Genomic DNA, 18,875 nt, shown 5'->3' with positions numbered 1-18,875 from the left:
ATACTTCATCTGTTGGTATGGAAAACACCCCTTTCTCCATGACTCAGCAGCAGCAGGAGAACAGCTGCACACCTAGTGCTAGCATCCAGAGGCCACCCAGAGGCCCCCTCGGGGGCTGCTCACCTTTTCTACCTCCGAGGGCTGTCCCTGCGCCGACCCTTCTGTCTTCTTACTTGAAGTCAGACTCTTAAGATAATTTTCCTAATAATCTGTGGGCCTCCGTTACCTGCTGCCGAATCAGTCCTAATTTAATGCATTTGCTGTTTCTGTGGGTTGGAAATAACAGATAACCCACCTTGCGAGAAAGCGAATTTTCAAAAAAGCAGAGCAGTTAAGAACGATGGTTTAGAACCTCTGAGTAAAAGTCATGCGCTTTAGCAGGTGAACGTGGTGACCCCCTTCAGCAGAGAAGGGGAATAGGTTCCTTCTAGCTCCCAGTTGTGTTCAGGATCATCCTCATTGCTGAATGAGATCTCTAAAGGGGCTCATGTACCTTGCAGTCATAAAGGTTTTTTATACAGATTAGTGTACTGGTGGCAACCGGAGCTCACCATTTGCATTTGGACATCATGAGTGACCTCAGGAGAAACTGAGGCACAGAAAAGGCAGGGCTTCCTCCTCTTCACACTGGAAACTTCTTTTTGTGCCTGGAGATGTAGCCCTAAACTAAGAAGGCACACATAAAGCTGGCAAAAGCACAAAAAATGCTAATGATCTGAATTCATTAGGATTTTAAAAATTGTTAAAAATACATCAAGCAGCCTTTTAAATATACTGTTGGGTTCTCGCTTACAAATTAAATATTTTAGATTAAGTTCTTGGACCAACATTTTTAAAGCAGTTTGGTCCATAAAAGAGAGAGGAAATAGCTGGTGGCACGTTGAGCTCAGCTAATACGGAGCCCAGGGTTTGAGGAGCTGGCTCTGAACTCTGTCTCGCTGAATGAAAGGTCACTATTGTCCCTCTGCCCGAATAATAATTTCCCTTCCTTTTTTGCTTCCTTATTAAATACCACGAAGTTCTACTCTACAAAGCTATATAACATGCTGTGCCTGAGAGAAATGTTTAATTTTATTTTTAATTTAAATTTGTACATGGCTTTATTAAACAAGCTCTTCAAAACATTATTTTCTTCTGAATTTGAGTTACTTATTCTGCACATGAGCTTAAAATTAGTTAAATATTCAATCTGCATGTGGTTAATAACACAAAGAGACACTTAAATTAATCAGAAAACAGGAATGAAAGGTTAATAAGGAGGCTAGTAAGAGTTTCCTATCTTGTCAGAATTTAGCATTGAAGTTTCTTTTAAGAAACCAGTTTCCTGGCTCAGGCTGAAACTGCCTTAGACCTGCGTATCAACACCCAGCATCCTGTTCAAATGTTATTATGGAAACACTGTGCTGTTCCACGCCAAACGTATCCAAATTAAACCAAAGGGGTGGAAATAGCTCTCCCTCCATACACCATGGTTGCTGAAGGTGGGTTTGTTTATGAGTAGAATAAAATTGACAGCTAAATATAAAAACATCATCCTGTAAACTTGAGTTACATGTCATTCCACCTCTAGACTCTGGGAAAAAAACAGTAAGGGCATGCCTAAAATAAGAACCGTGAAAGGCGGAGGATCACACTAGAAGTAAAACCACAGACTCCCCACCTTTTTATTAAGGCATTAGGCAGGTTACAGTTTGACAGTGAGCTCATTTCTCCTGAACCAGGCGAGCACTGTGCATCTGTTATCCCAGCAGCACCCTCTGACCCCTGGGTGCGAGGTTCTGAATCAGGTGTCTGCTCTTGGAATGAAGCAGTGATTACTACTTATTTTTCAAAGGAACCAAAGAGTAGAGAGACAGGGAAAAAAATGTTTCATTTCATTTTTTAACTACAGAAGAACTTTTTAAACAATCCATATCATGAGAAGGATTTCACCTACTAGTTATAAAGTAAGGACAACAAATTGGCTTCCTAGAGAAATACAAAGAAACCCCAAAGTTTCAGGTACCAAGTTATTTCTTTTCATAGGTTTCTGTTTTAAATTTTTTTTTTAATTTTAAGCTCCACAGGACATCAAGTGCCACTCAGATTTTCTAAATAAAGGGTCTTGGCTTTGCCTCTTAACTGATGAAGTTACCTGACCTCGCTGAACCACTGTTTCCTCATCTACAATTCCATTTCCTATCTTCATGGGGAAGCTATTGGGGCTACATAATCTCCCATTCATTAAAGCGTTACACCCAAGGTCTGGTACATATTGGTGTTCAATTAATATTCATTTCCTTCCTTCCTCCTGACTTTCAGTGTCCAAGGTCAATGACCAAAGCTGCAAAAAACTGGAAAAAATGGTAAGGATAATAGGGGTAAGGAAAAGGTGCTGCAAATATATTAACCAAAATCTATAGTATATTTTGTGCACAGTAACCCACTGTAAGCTAATATAAGGGTTATATTATACTAATATATATATATAATTTTAAGGTAGAACCCTATGTTTTCAACTGTTAATAAAGAAATTCACTAAACCTCCTTTGTGTAAATTGCAACACTACTAAAAGACCCTCTAAAACTAACTTTAAGAAGTTATTATTGCCACGTCATCACTCCTCCATTGCATTGGACTGTTCTATTTTCTTTGTTATCCTTATATTACCAATTGTTCATCTGTTTACTGTTCTGATTTCCCCACAGCTTTAGCTTCATGAAAGCCAAGTCCTTGACTGTCAAAATTTCCGTTACACCTCCAGTGCCTAGAAGAGCACCCAGCACAAAGTAGGCACTTTATAAACATTTTTTGAATGAATGAAATTAAACTAACATAGCTGCACACCCTTTAAACACTGGGGAAAACTTACTGGCTAAGGCACCACCATTTTTTAATTCAATAAACACTTCACTCATCAAATTTTTATCGGGCACCTAAAGAGGGGATTTCAATTTTAAAAGTAAGTAAATAACGTGAACTGTTATTTAGATAGCAACAGTCAAAAGAATCACCAGTGTTTATGGAATTCTGTTGCCCTCCCCCCCCACTGAAAGGGGCTGTTGTCTGGAGCCCCAGTTAGAGAACTTTCACATCTGCCCTGCTACTGGCCTCAGTGGGAGTGAGGCGGTCAAGGCCCTCCATCTCACACGCACATCCTCACAGGGTCTCCAGCAAACATGTGGCATCAAATGGCAAGCAGAGATCCCCCTGTTGTAACCATGAAAAATACTTCCCAAGTTGAAGGAAAGGAGGGAAAACAATCTGACACAAAGGACACTTTAATTTTCCTGGACATTTTCCTATTAGCAGTAGAGGAGGTATTTTTCAAAATTAAATATATGTAAGTTTCTGTCACGGAATCTAGCATCCTCATGAAAACGTAACAAAAGAAGCAGCACAGCATAAAGAAATGTATACTGGACTCTGAGCGTGGGAATGGATTCCAACTCCTCCTTTACTGACCGGCTCTCAAGTAGCTTCTCAAAGCCAAAGTCTTCTCAATCCTTCACATGGGAACAGCAAACAACAGAAAGGGTGTGGGGGAGGGGAAGGCAGAAAGAAACGGGAATATAACACATCTGCCTTGCCCAGGCTGGTTGTGAGGCTCAAATGGGCCAAGAGAATTCCTTTGGAAACTCTAAAAACCTACATAAAGGTGGTTGTAATCTTTTCACCTGGAGGAAAATTCTATGAAAACTGCCTTTCATCACTGAACTCTTTCTTCAGGTACAATTTCATTAACTGACTGTTAGTGAAGGTTGATTACAATGTGAACACTGACAAAATAAGATTCTCAGTTGGGCAATGCTAACATAAGAAAATGTGGAATAAATAAACTTGCACATAACCAGAACAATGACCATATTCTTTTCAAAACCCTTATAGAATAAAACCAGCGTAGAGGAAGATGAAATGAGCACTGTTTTGACGCACTCAGTTGATCACTCCACCTTCCTACAAGTCCACTCTGTCCCAATCCCTGCCCCAAGCTCTCAATTTCTTGCCTTTCCCACTTCATTTCTCTAGGCCAGGCTCGTCATCTATTGCTCGTTTGCTGAAATAGCTCCCATCTGGTCTCCAAGGTCTCCGTGGTCTCGTCGACAGTCAGAAGGGTAGCCAGGGTGACCTTCCTACAAGTTACCCTTCCACGGTGGTCCATCCCCAGCATCATCTTCCTGACCCACCCACCTGCACTCCCCACAAAGTCTTCAGGGAAGACGCCCTGTCCTTTCCTGCCCCTTTGATCCTGCTGAGCTGGCTGCTGAGCACACCTGGCTCCTCCCGCCCCCTTCTCTAGGTAAACTCCTGCTCAGCCTGCAGGCTCTCACGGACCTGGCCCCTCTCCAGGAGAGTCGGCCTTGACTCTCTAATCTGTGCCCTACTTTTGGCACCCTTCTCCTCCCAGGCTCTAGCCACGCTCCACCGCAGTTGCTCCACACCCTTAACTGAAGACCGTGGCTCTCTTCCCCAGTGCCATCGGGCCTGTGCCCAGTGAAATCTGTGTGCTTGCCATCCACGATAATTGTTCTCCTGCTATATGCTTTAAATACCTATATGCTTATCTATAAGCTGTAACTACGTGATCAAGTGCAAAAAAAAGAAAAAAATCACTCACTAACATAGGCAGAGATGCCGCAGGTCCTTACTAATAAGAATAAGGATGCTTCTTTTCAATATCCTGTCAAGCCAAACAGATAGAAAGGTTTGAAGGAAGTCAAGTGTCTCAACTCATACTAAATTTCCTCAAATTCTCCCTATCTTCAAACCATTAATTTACTCATCGGTCACGCCCTTTAAAAACACCTTACAAAAAGTATTTTCAAATTCCTTTCGACATGTACTTTCATCAGGTAATTTTTAATTGAGCCAAATATTAAATGCTCACATTAACCAGACAAAGCTTGTGCTTAGCTATTGATTTGCAGTGACAGCTTGTGTTATTCTCACACACAGGCCAAGCATGAAATAGAAAACTAATAACCCCTTAACTGTATTCTCAAAGTATCATTTATGGGAAAGAAAACTACATTCAAAGAAATCTTGTGCAATGGCTGTCATTTTTTTTTTCCTGAGCCGCAAGCTGTTACAAAGCAGGGAAGCTCATTTTCTCACGGATACAGGCAAGCTCAAGAATCCCACTGTCACTGGATGTATTCATTAAGAATGAATCTGGCAGCCACACAGGGGACAGATACTTTGGAGAACAGGCCAATTATCTGGGTGTCCTTTATAATTTGAAGTTTCTGAATTCACTCACAGATAAGCCACTTGAAGAGGGGCTGGCAATGTGAACAAAATGCACAGATGGCAGCTGAAGAGACGAGAGGGAGGAAAGGAAGGAGGGGAGAGAGAAGAGAATTTGCTTGTGGTTTCATTCAAGGGGACAGATCTGTAAGCTGACACATCCCTCTCTTTAAAAGGCCCCTGGAGAAGTACGGTCAAGCTTCATTACAAGTAAACAAATCATACAATCGTTCTCAAAGAGATGACAAATAATGAGCAAACAATAATTTGGGGTTGCTGCATACCGGAGGGATGAGGGTTCTCTGTAAAACACCAGTTCTCAAAACTACAGAAGGCTGTGATGCTTGCTTGGGCAGGAACTGAGAACTGAGCCTGGACTTTAAAACCAGGCTTTAACCATGTCCCCCCGGAGGTCATCCTTGTTGATCAGTGTCCCCAAGAAATGAAATCTCAGGTTCTCTCACCTCTGGGAGCCCTGAACTATACTGACTTCCACCTTCAATTAGCTGCTTGATTTTGGAGGAGAAGGACAATGGGGATCATTTATCCTTGTGACTTTCATGCAGCAGTCCTTTTATATTTAAGCTACAACAGTGATCACAGGAAAAACCACCTTTTCCCACGGTGAGAACATTGGACAGGCCCTGCTTTCTTTAATGATAAGGTGATGAAGAATCTCAGACTTCAAGACTTTCACAGACTGGATTAGGTTGAAGATATGACACATAAGGAATGAGAACTATGCACACAGATGTAGATGTCTACATTCTTCGTGTAAACAGATATAAGGTGACCATCAACAGTAAAGGGTCTAATATTACCATTAAGGATTAATAAATGTTGAATATTTAATATAGAGCAAAATCTAGATTTCCTTTCAGGTCCATGTAACAGACTTTAATTTAAATTCCATGATGAAGGTTGAAATCAAAATACCTAACAGGTATTTTCTTTCTTCATTTCTAGTAAATGCTAGTGAACCTATGGGACACTTGGGACACCCCCCTCCCATCCCCCATGTACTATATAATAAGGGGAGTGGGAGAACATTAGCTGGTTAGGATGAGTTAGATGCACAAAGTGTCTCCAACACAAATGGATTTATTACTCTATTAATTCAGTAAATGATCACTGTGTGTACCTCCTCTCTACTGTGCTGGGTGCTGGGGTTGAATTGAATAGGAAAAATAATTTACTAAATAAGAAACTCCCCGGGAAGAATAACTCCTTGATTTGAAAGATGTAGAGCCACAAATGGAGGGCACTAAAAGGATACTGAATCAAATCTAATTTGACTCAAATTAAATTCTTTTTTAAGTAGGAAAACTGGTATTTGGGAGTGAAGCCTTGAACACTAAAGTTCCAGTCAATCACCTTAACCTAATCCCCAGAAATTTACAGAGAACTTTTGGGGAAAGGTGATAAGCAGACAGCAGGAATAAAAGAAAGTAGAAACAGGAGTGGCATGTAGGACCACTCTTGGAAATGAAAGAAGAAAGGGGGAAAATCCACAGGGTTTTGAGGAAAAAGGCATATTGTGTGTTCCAGCCTCAACCTTTCTCTTGAGCTCCAGATCCTTCTATCCAGCAGCTCACTGGGCATTTCTTCTTGGATATCCCATTGGCAGCTCAAGTTGACAATGTCCAAAATTAAGGTCATCATATCTACCCCACAAAACAGCACCTGTTCTTATCTACCCTTGCTCTCTCAAAGATGACATCATTGTTTTAAGCCGACTGGCATGACAGGAGTCCTCCAGATTCTTTCCCTCCCAACATTCCTCAATTTCAACCTGTCGCTGGACCTTTAGTTCTACTTGTGCACATCTCCCACACCTGTCCCATGATTTCTGTGCATGGCTCTACAACTATGGTTCAAATGTCTTCCCGGTCTCCCACTGTCCAGCCACAATCATCATCTCCTCCATAAACTCACACATTCCACCTAGTAACTGAACCCTTTCGACAGCCTTTTACCATTGACCAAGTCAAATACAAACACTCACCTTACCACCCGAGTGAGACGATCTCCAACTACAGTCTTATCTCATGCAAAATCTCTATGCTCCTGGCAAGTCAGACTCAAGGTTCCTCAAACGTGCCCCATTCATCCTGCCTGCTCTGACTCCTCCAGTCCCGTCACCTGACATGCCCTCTCCCCACATCTATCTGTGCTCCCTATCTTGTCTCAAAAATTATCCCGTGTGAAACTTTTATGAATCCCTTTCTAGCTGGATCAGATCTCTCTGTCCACCGAAAATTGTCACAGATTATGTTAATTTTCATACATGTCTTAGTACCACCACCGGTTGATAAATTCCTTGACAGCAAAGTGATCTTACACACCTTTTACTTAACACCTACCATAGAGCTTTGCACATAATAGATACTCAACATGATTTTTCAATGAAAAAATTCAGTGTGCATGCTGTATTAACTAACAAGATCCTTATAACCCTTCATGTTTCCATCACTGTCCTGCTTTCTAGGAACCCAGGTTAAGTTTTGTAAATAATTGCTCATGTTCCTTAATTAAGACATCTTCAAATAGTGTTCTTCTTTTACTGCCACTTTACTATTTAGTAAGTGGCTTTGTCTCACTGTACTTAGTAATTTTGTTATAAAATACCTCAAAACACCTCTTTCAGAGTTTTCAGTGTATCACACACACACACACACACACACAGATACTGGCCAGAATCCATAAAGGAAATGGCTAGGAGATAATCCTGAAATTTTAGACCTATAAGTGCCAATATCCTCTATGGCTTGGTTTGTTTGTTTGTTTGTTTGTTTATCCCAAAAATCAATACCTAAGGCTGATGATACGATTTGTAATTTATTTTGTTCCTACAATAATTGTAAGAAGGCTACATATATCAAACAGACATTGAATTAAGAGGCCTAAGTATCTGTCCCACATACATATTTTTTAATTTTAAGGCAGCTGTGTTCCAATTTCAGAGTTGATACCCATACATAAGATTCATTGTGTTGTAAGGCAGAAGAAATGCCAGCCATCTACTAAGAAGAGCTGGAAGAAGTCAAGTAAAGACAACATGGAACACTTATCCCATGTTTTGTGCTCCAAGCCTTAAAATCCATCAACTCTCCATACTCCTGGGCAGCTTAAGACAAGACAGTTAGAAACAGAAATATAGCAATTGGAACTGTCACGAGAAAAGATATATTGGCCTCAATGGAAAAATCTCCCTCGAAAAATTAAAGCTCACTTGACACTGTGGGTCCTTGTGTTGTTTTCAGGAGACATAATAAAGAACAGAGTGGAGTCGGTCATAAGCTTCTGACTCATGACATTGAAGCCCCAGAGAGCTGATGAGCTGATTATTAACTAAAAATGGAATATGGTTCTATCCCTGAAATTCTGAAGGCAAAACAAGAAGAATAGAAAGACAAATTTTCCAAATACTGTAGTTTCCCACTGAGTCACATGCCATGTGCAGTGTGACGAGAAGGCACCTTCTGTAGTTAACCTCCTGTGGAATTTGGTTATTCACTCAAGAATATCACCCAAGTAACTCTCAGTATATGGCTATAATTGGTCATACCAGCATGTTGGGGAGATTCCCTGCTACCATGTTTAAGATGGCATTTGGGGAAGTAGTCTTGACTCTCAGCTCTTTTACTTTAGTCAAAATTTATCTAAGGCTCGAGTATAACCACCACTAAGATCTTGCACTACAGGGATCAGAGCAGGTGAAAATTCTGCCTGCAGATATGATCCTTTTCCTGCACAGGGTTGGATTTAATGATCTCTGCAGGGAAAGGCTAGTATGTGTTGGCAGAATTTCTGCTTGTCCTGCTGCCTGGAGCCAGATTAGAGTGGGAGTTATATTCTAGTTTTAGTTAAACCCCTCTTCTGTTCCCTTATATCCTCTGCCATTTCTTTCAGGTGAATCCTCCCCTTCACCTGTTGGAAGTTAACCAGGAGTGGGCAGGATGACGATGCAGGTGGGCGAAGATGTGGAGGTGGGAGGCACCTTTGAGAAAGCCCAAGTGGCTCTGGAGAGTTGGGAGCGATCACTCAGTAATCGTTCTCACTGGAGGACAGGTGGATTTATCTTTCATTTAGCAAATAAAAAGCAGTCAAATAGTGTTGGCACTATAGAAATCGGCATATATCAGAACAGCCAGCAGCCACCTGCACAAATACTTCTAAAAATGCAAATGGCTTCATTGAAATTTTAAAAGTTTTATAGTCTCCATTTAAAGGAAGAAGACCACAAGTGCAAGAAGTTAGAAGATAAACTGCCTGCTCTTTAGGAACATAAATGTTACCTGGTCTATGAATTTCAGTGAATAACATTTCAGAAGAGAAGCCTCTTGATAAGCAGAACAGTACTACAACCGAAAAACAAAACAAAACGAAGGGTTTTTTTTTTTCCCCCCCAAAAGAAAAGTTCTTGTTCTGGTTCAAAACCCACTTAGTATTTTTCCGTATACAAGAATTTATTTAAGAAAGACAGTTCTTCAAAAAATAAGATGTTCTAATCATTCTAATCATAGCTTCAATTCTCTTTTACTTAAAAAAGAGTTAATGAAACTTTTAAAACTGTGGACTAGTGTTTATTAAGTCTTTTCAACGTGCCTAAGGAGTGCTTGGTGGGTAAATATTCAACACAGGGAACTCCCCCTGCTTTTCAGTTCTCTTAAGCACAAGTCTAGATTATACAGTATTTTTAAAGTTACCTACATCCCCTCCTCCCCATTTAAATCAGGCCTAATGTATATAGGAATAGCCAGATGGTTAGAAATAACTTCTTTAAACAAAGATTGAAGTGTATGCAAAATAATATATACTTAGTTTAATTCTTTTCTTTTCTGTATCCTCTGAGGATCTAGGACCACACTTTTGGATCTGCGTGGTAACTATCAGTTTACCCGTCATGCACGGTACCGGCCTGTGAGATCATCCAGGTCAGGGGCAAAGCTCCCCTTACCCACCCACCCCCAACCGTGTCCCCAACCCAACCCAGGGCCTGACGCACATGAGCCGCACATTCAGGTCTGCTGAATAACTGACCCAGTCCTTGAATGATTTTCATCATTAATCTCCTTTAGAGAACAAACTCTAATTCTGTTGGAACCAAACCAAGAGGAATGAAAGGAAAACTTCCTAGTGAAGTAAACTCAGTGAGTGGTCTCCTATATATATATATGATTGGGGAGAAAGGGCAAACAGACTAAGAGGTTACTGCTATACCTGAATAAGGTGATATTAGATTACCTTAGAAAGGTTTAGCAGAACCTTTGAACCTCAGACACAATACATCCCAGGGTGGGGAGTGGATGGGGGTGGAGATTTTCTACCTGTGCACTACAAAGACAGTGCTGCTTTCAGGTACAAATGTGCTTCTGCTGAAATACTGCATGGCGAAACTATTGCTGAGACACCATGAGTGTCCCTGGCAATGGTGGGTTGTGTGCCAAGTGGGGAGCAGACCAACAACGCTTGCAGCACCCACACACCTGCTTTACAAGCACGTTTATCAGCCCCTCAAAAAGCTGATCAGGACTGCGAGCAGAGATAATGAAAAGGTGCAAGAGTTTGGCTTTTATTTTTTTTTCCCCCAATCTGTGGCCTTCTGTTACCTGCTGGTGTGTGTAGCCTAATGACATTTAAGCAATCTAAAATGGACCAGCCCAAACATGGATTGCTAAAAAAGAGCCACTAGTTCTCACTGGAGAGCACAACCAAAAGTAACAGGATGCGCAAAAGGCAGTTATGTTTTCAACCACCATTAAATTACAACAAAGGGCCTGAAAAGAGGATTGGGTAAACTATAAAACTTTGTGAAGGTCCAGAAATACAGTCAGTCAACAGCGCATGACCAAAAACGCTAGATGCAATCATGTATTTTTTTCTACAAAATAAATTATTGAAAGGGGTCATGTGATTCTTAACAGGCAGAAAGATGCACTTTCCCAAGGAAAGTTCATCATTCAAGATATTATTTAAGATTGGATCATCGTCAAGCTATTTTTAACCCTATCATTTTGCTGCCAAAAGTGGCCACAAGCAGCTAATACTCAGCCACTGTAAAAATGATGCTCTTTCACACAATTTTTACACTGGCATGAGAATGGTATTGCTTTCCAGTTTATCAAATGTTTTGCTGGCCGTGGACTGCACTCAGGAAAGAGCAGTGGTAGAACTGCTTGTTGACTAATAAAAAGGAAGCTAACATCTACAGAGAAGTTCCTATCTTCCTAAACAACCAAGTCTAAAAGACCAAAACAAAACAAAACAAGTCGCACCACCATCTGGTCAACAGAATGAAGCCAAACAATCTCCTGTTTGAACCATCTCATTTTTTAAGTAGTCCACATCTCACTCTTTTAAGACGTGAGGCTGAATGTTACCACATTTCTCAGTGCGGAGGGTGCTAACAATTTTCACTCACCAAACTTGCCCATATTTCAACCCTTTGCTTGCAAGAGACCCTTTGTCCCAAAGTAGTCTCAAGGCCACTAAACTCATTTACAGAATTAAACCATGTTAGGAGGGGGTAAAATAATAATAGAGCAATTAAAACAGCTAAACCTTCTGCCTTTAATTGGAGTAGAAAAGCTGTCTTACTTTAATGAAGCCAGTGATGCCAAAACAAACTATAGAGATACTATGAAAAACATCCCTGAGAAGACAGGTTTATCTGAATTTACCTCATCTCTCCTTCATTCCAATCTATCAGACCACCCTAGTGAACATCTGGGAAATACTCGGGGGGCTGCTAGAAAGGGACAATGCAGGCTTCCATCCCAGGTTATCATTCTTCCTAAAAAATCAAGTAGACCACGAATCGAGTATCTTAGCCAGCACTTCTCTAACCTGAATGTGCACACAAATCACCTGGGGATCCTGTTAACCACAGATTCTAATGTGGTGGGTATGAGGTGGGGTCTGAGATTCTACATTTTTAGGAAGCTCCCAGGTGACGCCCAAGAACCACACTTTGAGCAGCAATAAGGTCTTAGTTTCTAGAACAGCTGCTCTCTTGCTCTTCCCTCAGCCTTTTTCTGGATACAACAATACCTTATTCTGACAGGAATAAAGCCACACTTCACTCTACACTCAATCTCTTTAGTCTTTATTTAATTTGTAGGCTTCAAGGACCGTCTATCAGAGGCATCATTCCAAGCTTTCTCCAAGTTATGGGACATGAAATGCAAACAGTTTTCCTCAGCTTCAGGAAGGTTCTGATTTTGCAGCAGCAGCAAAGAAAAAAGTGACTCTGGGTCTAAAGCCCCCATTAGTATATTATTAGTATACTGTTCAGTACAGGAGCTGATCCATCAGGTCTGGGGAGAATGCAGATCATTGCCACATGCTGAAAAAAATTGCTAGCTCTCTTCTGAAACTTAACGATTGTTCACAAGACCACTTTAAAGTGTAAGATGCACCATATCATTAGAGATGAAACCCTGGCTGGTCCAAATTTGGGGGAAAAGCTGTCTATATGCCAAACCCCACAATACAAATTTAGACTAATAATGCATACTGGAAATAATAGACAAAACATTTAAAACTCAAATACTACCACTTTTATTCCAAAGTGTCCACAAATGATTGCATTTCCTCTTACATAGTTTTTTCCCTGCCTAATTCCTTAGTGTTTCCTAGATAGTCATCGATCTGTGTTGTTGTGAAAACTAATACATTTGTGCTCCTATGTGATTTACTTTTACTTTAAGAGGTTCTGTCAGAAATTTTTTTATCACGTTCTACAGTATGTCATTGTGGTTTGGCATCATAAAACTTAGCCTCTACATCTATCAACCTCAGATACCTGTGGACCACAAAGATATGCTCTCCTACAAAAACTCTGTTTTGAAAGGAGAAAAAGTAAGCCTTCACTTAAAAAGAAACCTCAATTGTATGAGATGTTGATATACTGCAAATGAATGACAAGATCAAGATTGTATCTCAGTTTCCATAGTAAACATATGTTTCGGTTTCCCACCCCTTTATCAAATTACTTAACAGAGGACAAGTTACCACCTTGTATTTCTTTCAACTGCAAAGAAAGTTTAAAATTGTGACTTTAACTATTAAATAAGTTTTAATTTAGTTTTTAAAATGACCCTTTTGGAATCTGGAAGTCCCTACCTCTTTGGTTACAATGGTTAAAAATAAAACTGCCTACCTGACCAAATATTTAACAAATATACTCTTTTCAAAAACCTTTTGGTGAATGCTTCTAGAATTACTAAAGATCTGATAATGTGGGTCTCAACAAACAAACAAATCACAAAGGGCATTTAAATGCTAGAGACTTAAACTGGGATATTTCAGTTAATCTTACCGTTTACACATTCAACAGTGGCATCAATATTTCATCAGCTTTGATCAAATAGCTGCAGATACTCTCATGTCAGTCATCTCCTTGTTTTAACCTTTTCTCTTTTTGGCCTCTTAGTTATTAGCACGTTTTGTAAAACGTAGTAAAACATGTAATGTACTTTTTGAAATCCAACCCACGTGTGCTCATTTCTAGGCTTTTTGCTCCTAGGAGGTCTGATAAAATAATAACATTAGTAATTCTCCCAAGAGACTATACAAGGAAGCACTGAATTGCATCCTTTTTCAACAATAACTCCTGGAGTTAAAACAAAAGGCCTAAAATAACTTCAGACAAGAATTATTCTTCTATTACCTTTTCACACATTAATAACTGCGGATAAAAGATGCAGCTCTTAATTATAATCCTTGACTTGCAAGCTCTGCATCCCTCCCCCAAAGACAACAGAGAAAACAATGGTATGATAGGAAGCTCATCTCACAGGTGTTCTTCAAAACTACAGGCATCGATCACGTCAACGAAAGGCAGGGCAAGGGAGAATACACAGGTAAGAATAAAATGTTCTATGCTTTTCATAAGCTACCTGAGATGCAAGCTTCTTTTAGCAGAGAGACCACAAAACGGCGTGGATTCTAGGTGGTGAAAAGTAAAAGATATAAAACTCCAGTAAACTTTTAAATCATACACCAGTTATAGAAATAGAATGTCAAGTATGCAGCCGATGAGATCAAGTAGAGCATCTGTATTCCAATGTTCTTCAAGACACACTAAAACGACCACTGGGAAAGCAGCACCCATTCTACACTAGCGACCGTCGGCATTTGGAATGTCCACTTACCTCTTTACAGACACACCTAACATTTCCAGGTAAATTTATCAAGAGAGTCAGAAAGGTATCCCCTTGATCTGGTGGAGTATTATCTTCTAGTTGGGTGGTTCTCAATTTCTAGTACACAGAAGGGTCCCCCAGGGGAGTGTGTCTAAAATGCAAAATCCCGGGACCCAGTCCTGGGGTCCGGTTCAGCAGGCAGACACAGCCCCTGGAATCCCCAAAGTCAATGAGCCACCCAGGCCAGGTAACTGTGATGAAGGGGATCCCTGGACCACAGTTTGAGAACCGCTGACGGGATACCGTTTGTCCCCAAATCCTACCGGCCGGCAAATGCTGGCTCTTTGAAAACACTTTTGGCGGGAAGGGCTTGTCACAGAAGGGAAAGCCTGGTAGAGGAGAAGAGGGAGGGAGGGCAGCAGGGAGGCAGCCACCCCGATGTCACTTCACCGGCTCGGCAGCCTCCGCTGGACCCCGGAGTCCACCCACACTGCGACCGACCGCGGCCTCTCCGACCTCGGCCCTCAAGCACAGACTCACATTCAAGCAGACAGGCACCTACCCAGCCTCCGTTATCCTGGATCCAGGTGTGCAGGTGCCGGTTCAGGTACTCGGTCATCCACAGGGCGATGCTGTCCACCAGGGGCGACATCTCCCGGTTGACGCTCTCCACACACATGACCCCACCGAACTCAAAGAAGGCCACAATCCTCCCCCAGTTCACCCCGTCCCTGAAGAGCTCCTCCACCACCGTGGCGAAGCGTCCCCTCGCGGTGAAGGGGGTCAGGTGCAACTGGCTCGACATCTCGGCGAAGTCGCGGCGGTAGCGACGAGAGAAGTCATCGCCGGCCTGGCGCAGGGTCAGGTGGACCACAGGTGGCACCGGGCTGAGCGCAGGCCCCGCGGCGGCGGCGGCGGGGGCGGCCGGGGGCGGCGGCGAGGTCCTGGCCGGCTGGTCCCGGGGCGCAGCGCGCAGGGGGCCGCGCCCCGGCTGCGAGGAGAAGATGCCCGGCGCGGGGGCGGCCCCCGGGGACAGGGCGCCCGCGTCTCCGGCATCCCACTCGTAGCCCCTCTGCGACAGCTTATAATGGATGTACTTCATCACGATCTCCCGATTATCATACCCTGTTCTCCCAGCGTGCGCCATCCTTCCCCCGAGGACAAGCAGCCGGGTACCAACGGCACCTCTCGCCCCCGCTCCCACCCCACAACCCCGAAGGAAAAAAGAATAGTTATAATCCGGCTATTTTATTGGATGTGCTTTGCATTCTTGGATGAGGGGGTGTCTTCAGCCACGCGGAACACTTGACTCTGGTGTTTCCCCCTTGGCATGAGATGCAGGAAATTTTTAGATTTAAATTCCTTTCGGGTCTTTATTTCTTGAGGCACGTTATTAGCATTAATTATTGTTTAATATCGCTCTACTTCCTCCGTGATGCTGAAAGATTAAAAAAAAAAAAGAAAACTAATAAGTCAAAATCAGGTGCATTTTCCTTTATGCACGGGGTGCGAGCAGAGCACACACACTACAAGTTACATGGCTAGACTGTATTAAACTGCCTGGAAATTCAACGTACACTACCGCACTTAAAGTTAAAATCGCAAATGTTTCCTCTAAAAGTTACATTAAACCGATTTCCTGTGCAGAGAACTTACTTGTATTTTTTAAGGACAGTATGATCCTCTGTCAAGTTTCCTTTTTTGCAAAGACAAAACAAATGCATAAGGCAAACATCCCATCAATCTTCAGAACTCTCTGGTTAGAGCTGCTTGGAAACTTGCAAATGAACCCGGAGTCGGAGGCGGCTAAAAACGAGGAGAATTTCCAGATTGAATCGCAGACTTCTGCTTCACAGAAATGTCAATCCGTAGGAATCCCAATCGGAGCTCTCAAGAGCACGAGAGGAAAAGGCGGCGGCGGTGGCAGCTGAATTACAATTTTCAGTCCAGAATTTGCAGAAGTCCTGTGATTTCCCCCTCTCGGCAATTTACACACGCACATACACGCGCGGGCACAGACACGGCTCCCCATCCACGGGACTGCCTCACGCATCCAGGGGAGAGAGACAGGGGGAGGGGGCACGATGGACGAGCCGGGGCCGGTGGGGGAGCAGGAATCCTCTTCTGATTAAAGTCCGACCAGCAAATGCATTTTCCGAAAAAGCTGCTGGATAAATGACGGCAGGACGCGCCCGGCCCGCCGGTGCCGAGCGCTAGAAGCCCGCGCTGTGTGTGGTGCCGCGAGGGGTGGGGAGAAGGAGGTGGCGGGGGAGGGTTTTATTTTTTCCCTCTTTTCCTAAAAAGGATGACTGCTACGAAGTTCTCCCCCCTGGACCCCCTCTTCCGCTGCACCCCACCGGCGCACCCCGCCTCCGGGCTGCGCACCCTTTCTCCTCCTGCTCCTCCTCCCGCGCGGCGGCGGCGGCGTCCGCCTCCCCCGCTGTTCGGCCGCGCAGCCCGCTCCGAGCGGGGACGGCCGCGCCGGCAGGAAGCTCCGGGAGCCCGGGCACATTCACTTGCAGCGGCGGCAGCGGCGGCGGCGGCTCGGCGGGGAAACCGAGAGCGCGGGGCGGGAGCGCCGAGGGCGGGCGGGCGCGCGGGCGGGGGAGGGGGCGGGGAGGAAGGGGGCGGGCGCGGGCGGGGGGTCTGGCCTCTTACTTCATTCTCCTCTCAAACCGCCTGGTTTCCTGTGCGTACGTCACACGGTTCATTCAAAAAAAAGAAGAAAGAAAAGAGCCCTCCGCGGAGCCGCCCGGCCGCCCCCGCCGCCCCACGCCCGGGCCCGGGTTCAAGGCCCCGCGCCCGGGCCCCGAGCGGCGCGGACACATGGCGCGCGCGGCCGTCCCCCGGGGCCGCCGCCCGCCCGCCCGCGGGGTCGGCCGGTGGGTGGCGCGGGCGGCACAGGCCTCCCGGGCGGCCGCGGCGCAGTGGGTGTGCGTAGGGCCTCCTCGGGCCCGCGGCGGCCGGGCGCGCGCTCTGGGGCCTCCGGGCGGGGCAGCGCAGGCCGGGCGGACGCCGGGGCCCGGGGCGCCCGGGAAACAGCACGAGGCCGGGCCGGGCCGCGGCAGAGCGCAGAGGGGGCGGCCGGGCGGCGCGCCATGGAAACCAGCCGGGAGAGGCTCCGGGGAATCGCGTTGAGCCTTTCCAAACGTGTGCGTGCGTGCATGTGTGTGTGCATATGTGTGTGCGTGTGTCCAGCACTCGGCCGCCGGGAAGCACCGAGGCCGATGCTGCCCCGGAACAGCGGGACCCCAGCGCTACCCTCCCGCGAAGAGGCGACTCTGCACGTTCATTAGCGAGGGAAGCCCCGAAGCGTGTTTACATTCAAGTCGCTGCCTAGCTGCCCACGCAGCACATATACCCGCGCGCGCGTGCGCGCGGACACACACCCAGACCCACACCCACCCACCCACCTCCAGCGCGTCTTCAACCTGAAGACACCATCTGTGACAAAGGCCAGACCCAACCGCGGCGGGCCAGTGAAGGGGCAAGTAGTGGATAGCAAGGGCTTTGAAAGAGTTGGGTCAACGTTCACCCTCTGTTCCTAAGGATTTGGGCACTGGGTGAGGGCTGGACGCTGTGAAGGGCGACATGGCAGCTTCCAGGCCCGCAATCGTAGCACCGGAGTCGGTGGGTTGCGAAAGTCCTCCACGTTTGCCTAGCAGCTAACCCTGGGGGGCTGCAGCTTCTCAAATTATATATATGTGTATGTACACATACATACATACATGTAAATGCGTACATACACACATTTTAAAATAAATCAGTATGAAAGGCCCGTAGGAGAAAAGGACAAGAGGACAAACAAGTACGTTTCATTATTAAATAAGGCACTGAGAAATACATGTTTACTAAAAGCACAGCAGCTTAATAGGGCCCAAGTACAAATATATAGGGACACTTGGTTATTGTGTCATAGAAACATGACAAATAAGTATTACAATGTGTGCAAATATCTTCTGGCACCATCTCTGATATTTTGTCTCATTCCTAGTCTAAAAAAAAAATATTTATTCTTAAGCAAAATGAGCACACCAAATTATTTTCATTTCATTTACCACCCCAATCTGCCGGCGTGCACACAGCTTGCACATAGGAACGGGTGCCTTGGTACAAACTTCTTAGCCAGGCGAGAAGGAATGAAGCAAGAACCTCTTTCCTGCTCCTAGGGCTGTGCCCAAGCCCACTCTGCTCCCTTGGCAGTGGCCAGAGGGGTTCTGGCAATGACCTTGGAATCTGTTCTCAAAGAAATAGTAGGATGCTGTCCTAATTCTACGTTATAGTTTAAACACACTCATTTGGATCTTCTCAGAACTTTGTCTTAAACCCCAAAAATTACTTGAGGAGTTAAAAGCCTTAATGTTTGTGAGAAAATGAGAGGCTCTAGAGCTGGAAAAAGAGACTGTACTTCTGCAAAGGGGACAAGAAGGAACGCACCTCTTATTCCCAGAAAAGGAAAAGCTCCCTTCTTTCTTTTCCCTTCTTTTGCTCCCGTATAG

General features: G+C 44.4%; 1 protein-coding gene across 2 annotated transcripts in view; it reads right to left on the bottom strand.

The window, feature by feature from the left end:
- Window positions 1-17,223, bottom strand: part of BCL2 (BCL2 apoptosis regulator) — a 172,333-nt gene extending 155,110 nt beyond the window's left edge. Inside the window, exons 1-2 of one of the 2 annotated variants that reach the window (XM_037806267.1) lie at window positions 16,033-17,210; window positions 14,939-15,814 (exon numbers count right to left, since the gene is read on the bottom strand). In XM_037806267.1, the coding sequence (XP_037662195.1) occupies window positions 14,939-15,523 (585 nt within the window). In that variant the 5' untranslated portion in view covers window positions 15,524-15,814; window positions 16,033-17,210. Of the gene's footprint in view, window positions 1-10,228; window positions 15,815-16,032 lie in introns of those variants that run through there. The other variant, XM_037806266.1, reaches the window with a different exon arrangement.
- Between the last annotated feature and the right edge of the window lie 1,652 nt (window positions 17,224-18,875).

This window comes from Choloepus didactylus, chromosome 16, assembly GCF_015220235.1.
Source record: "Choloepus didactylus isolate mChoDid1 chromosome 16, mChoDid1.pri, whole genome shotgun sequence".
Taxonomy (NCBI): Eukaryota; Metazoa; Chordata; class Mammalia; order Pilosa; family Megalonychidae; genus Choloepus; species Choloepus didactylus.
Note: the sequence above shows the minus strand (reverse complement) of the source record. Positions and strands in the feature narration are given on the sequence as shown.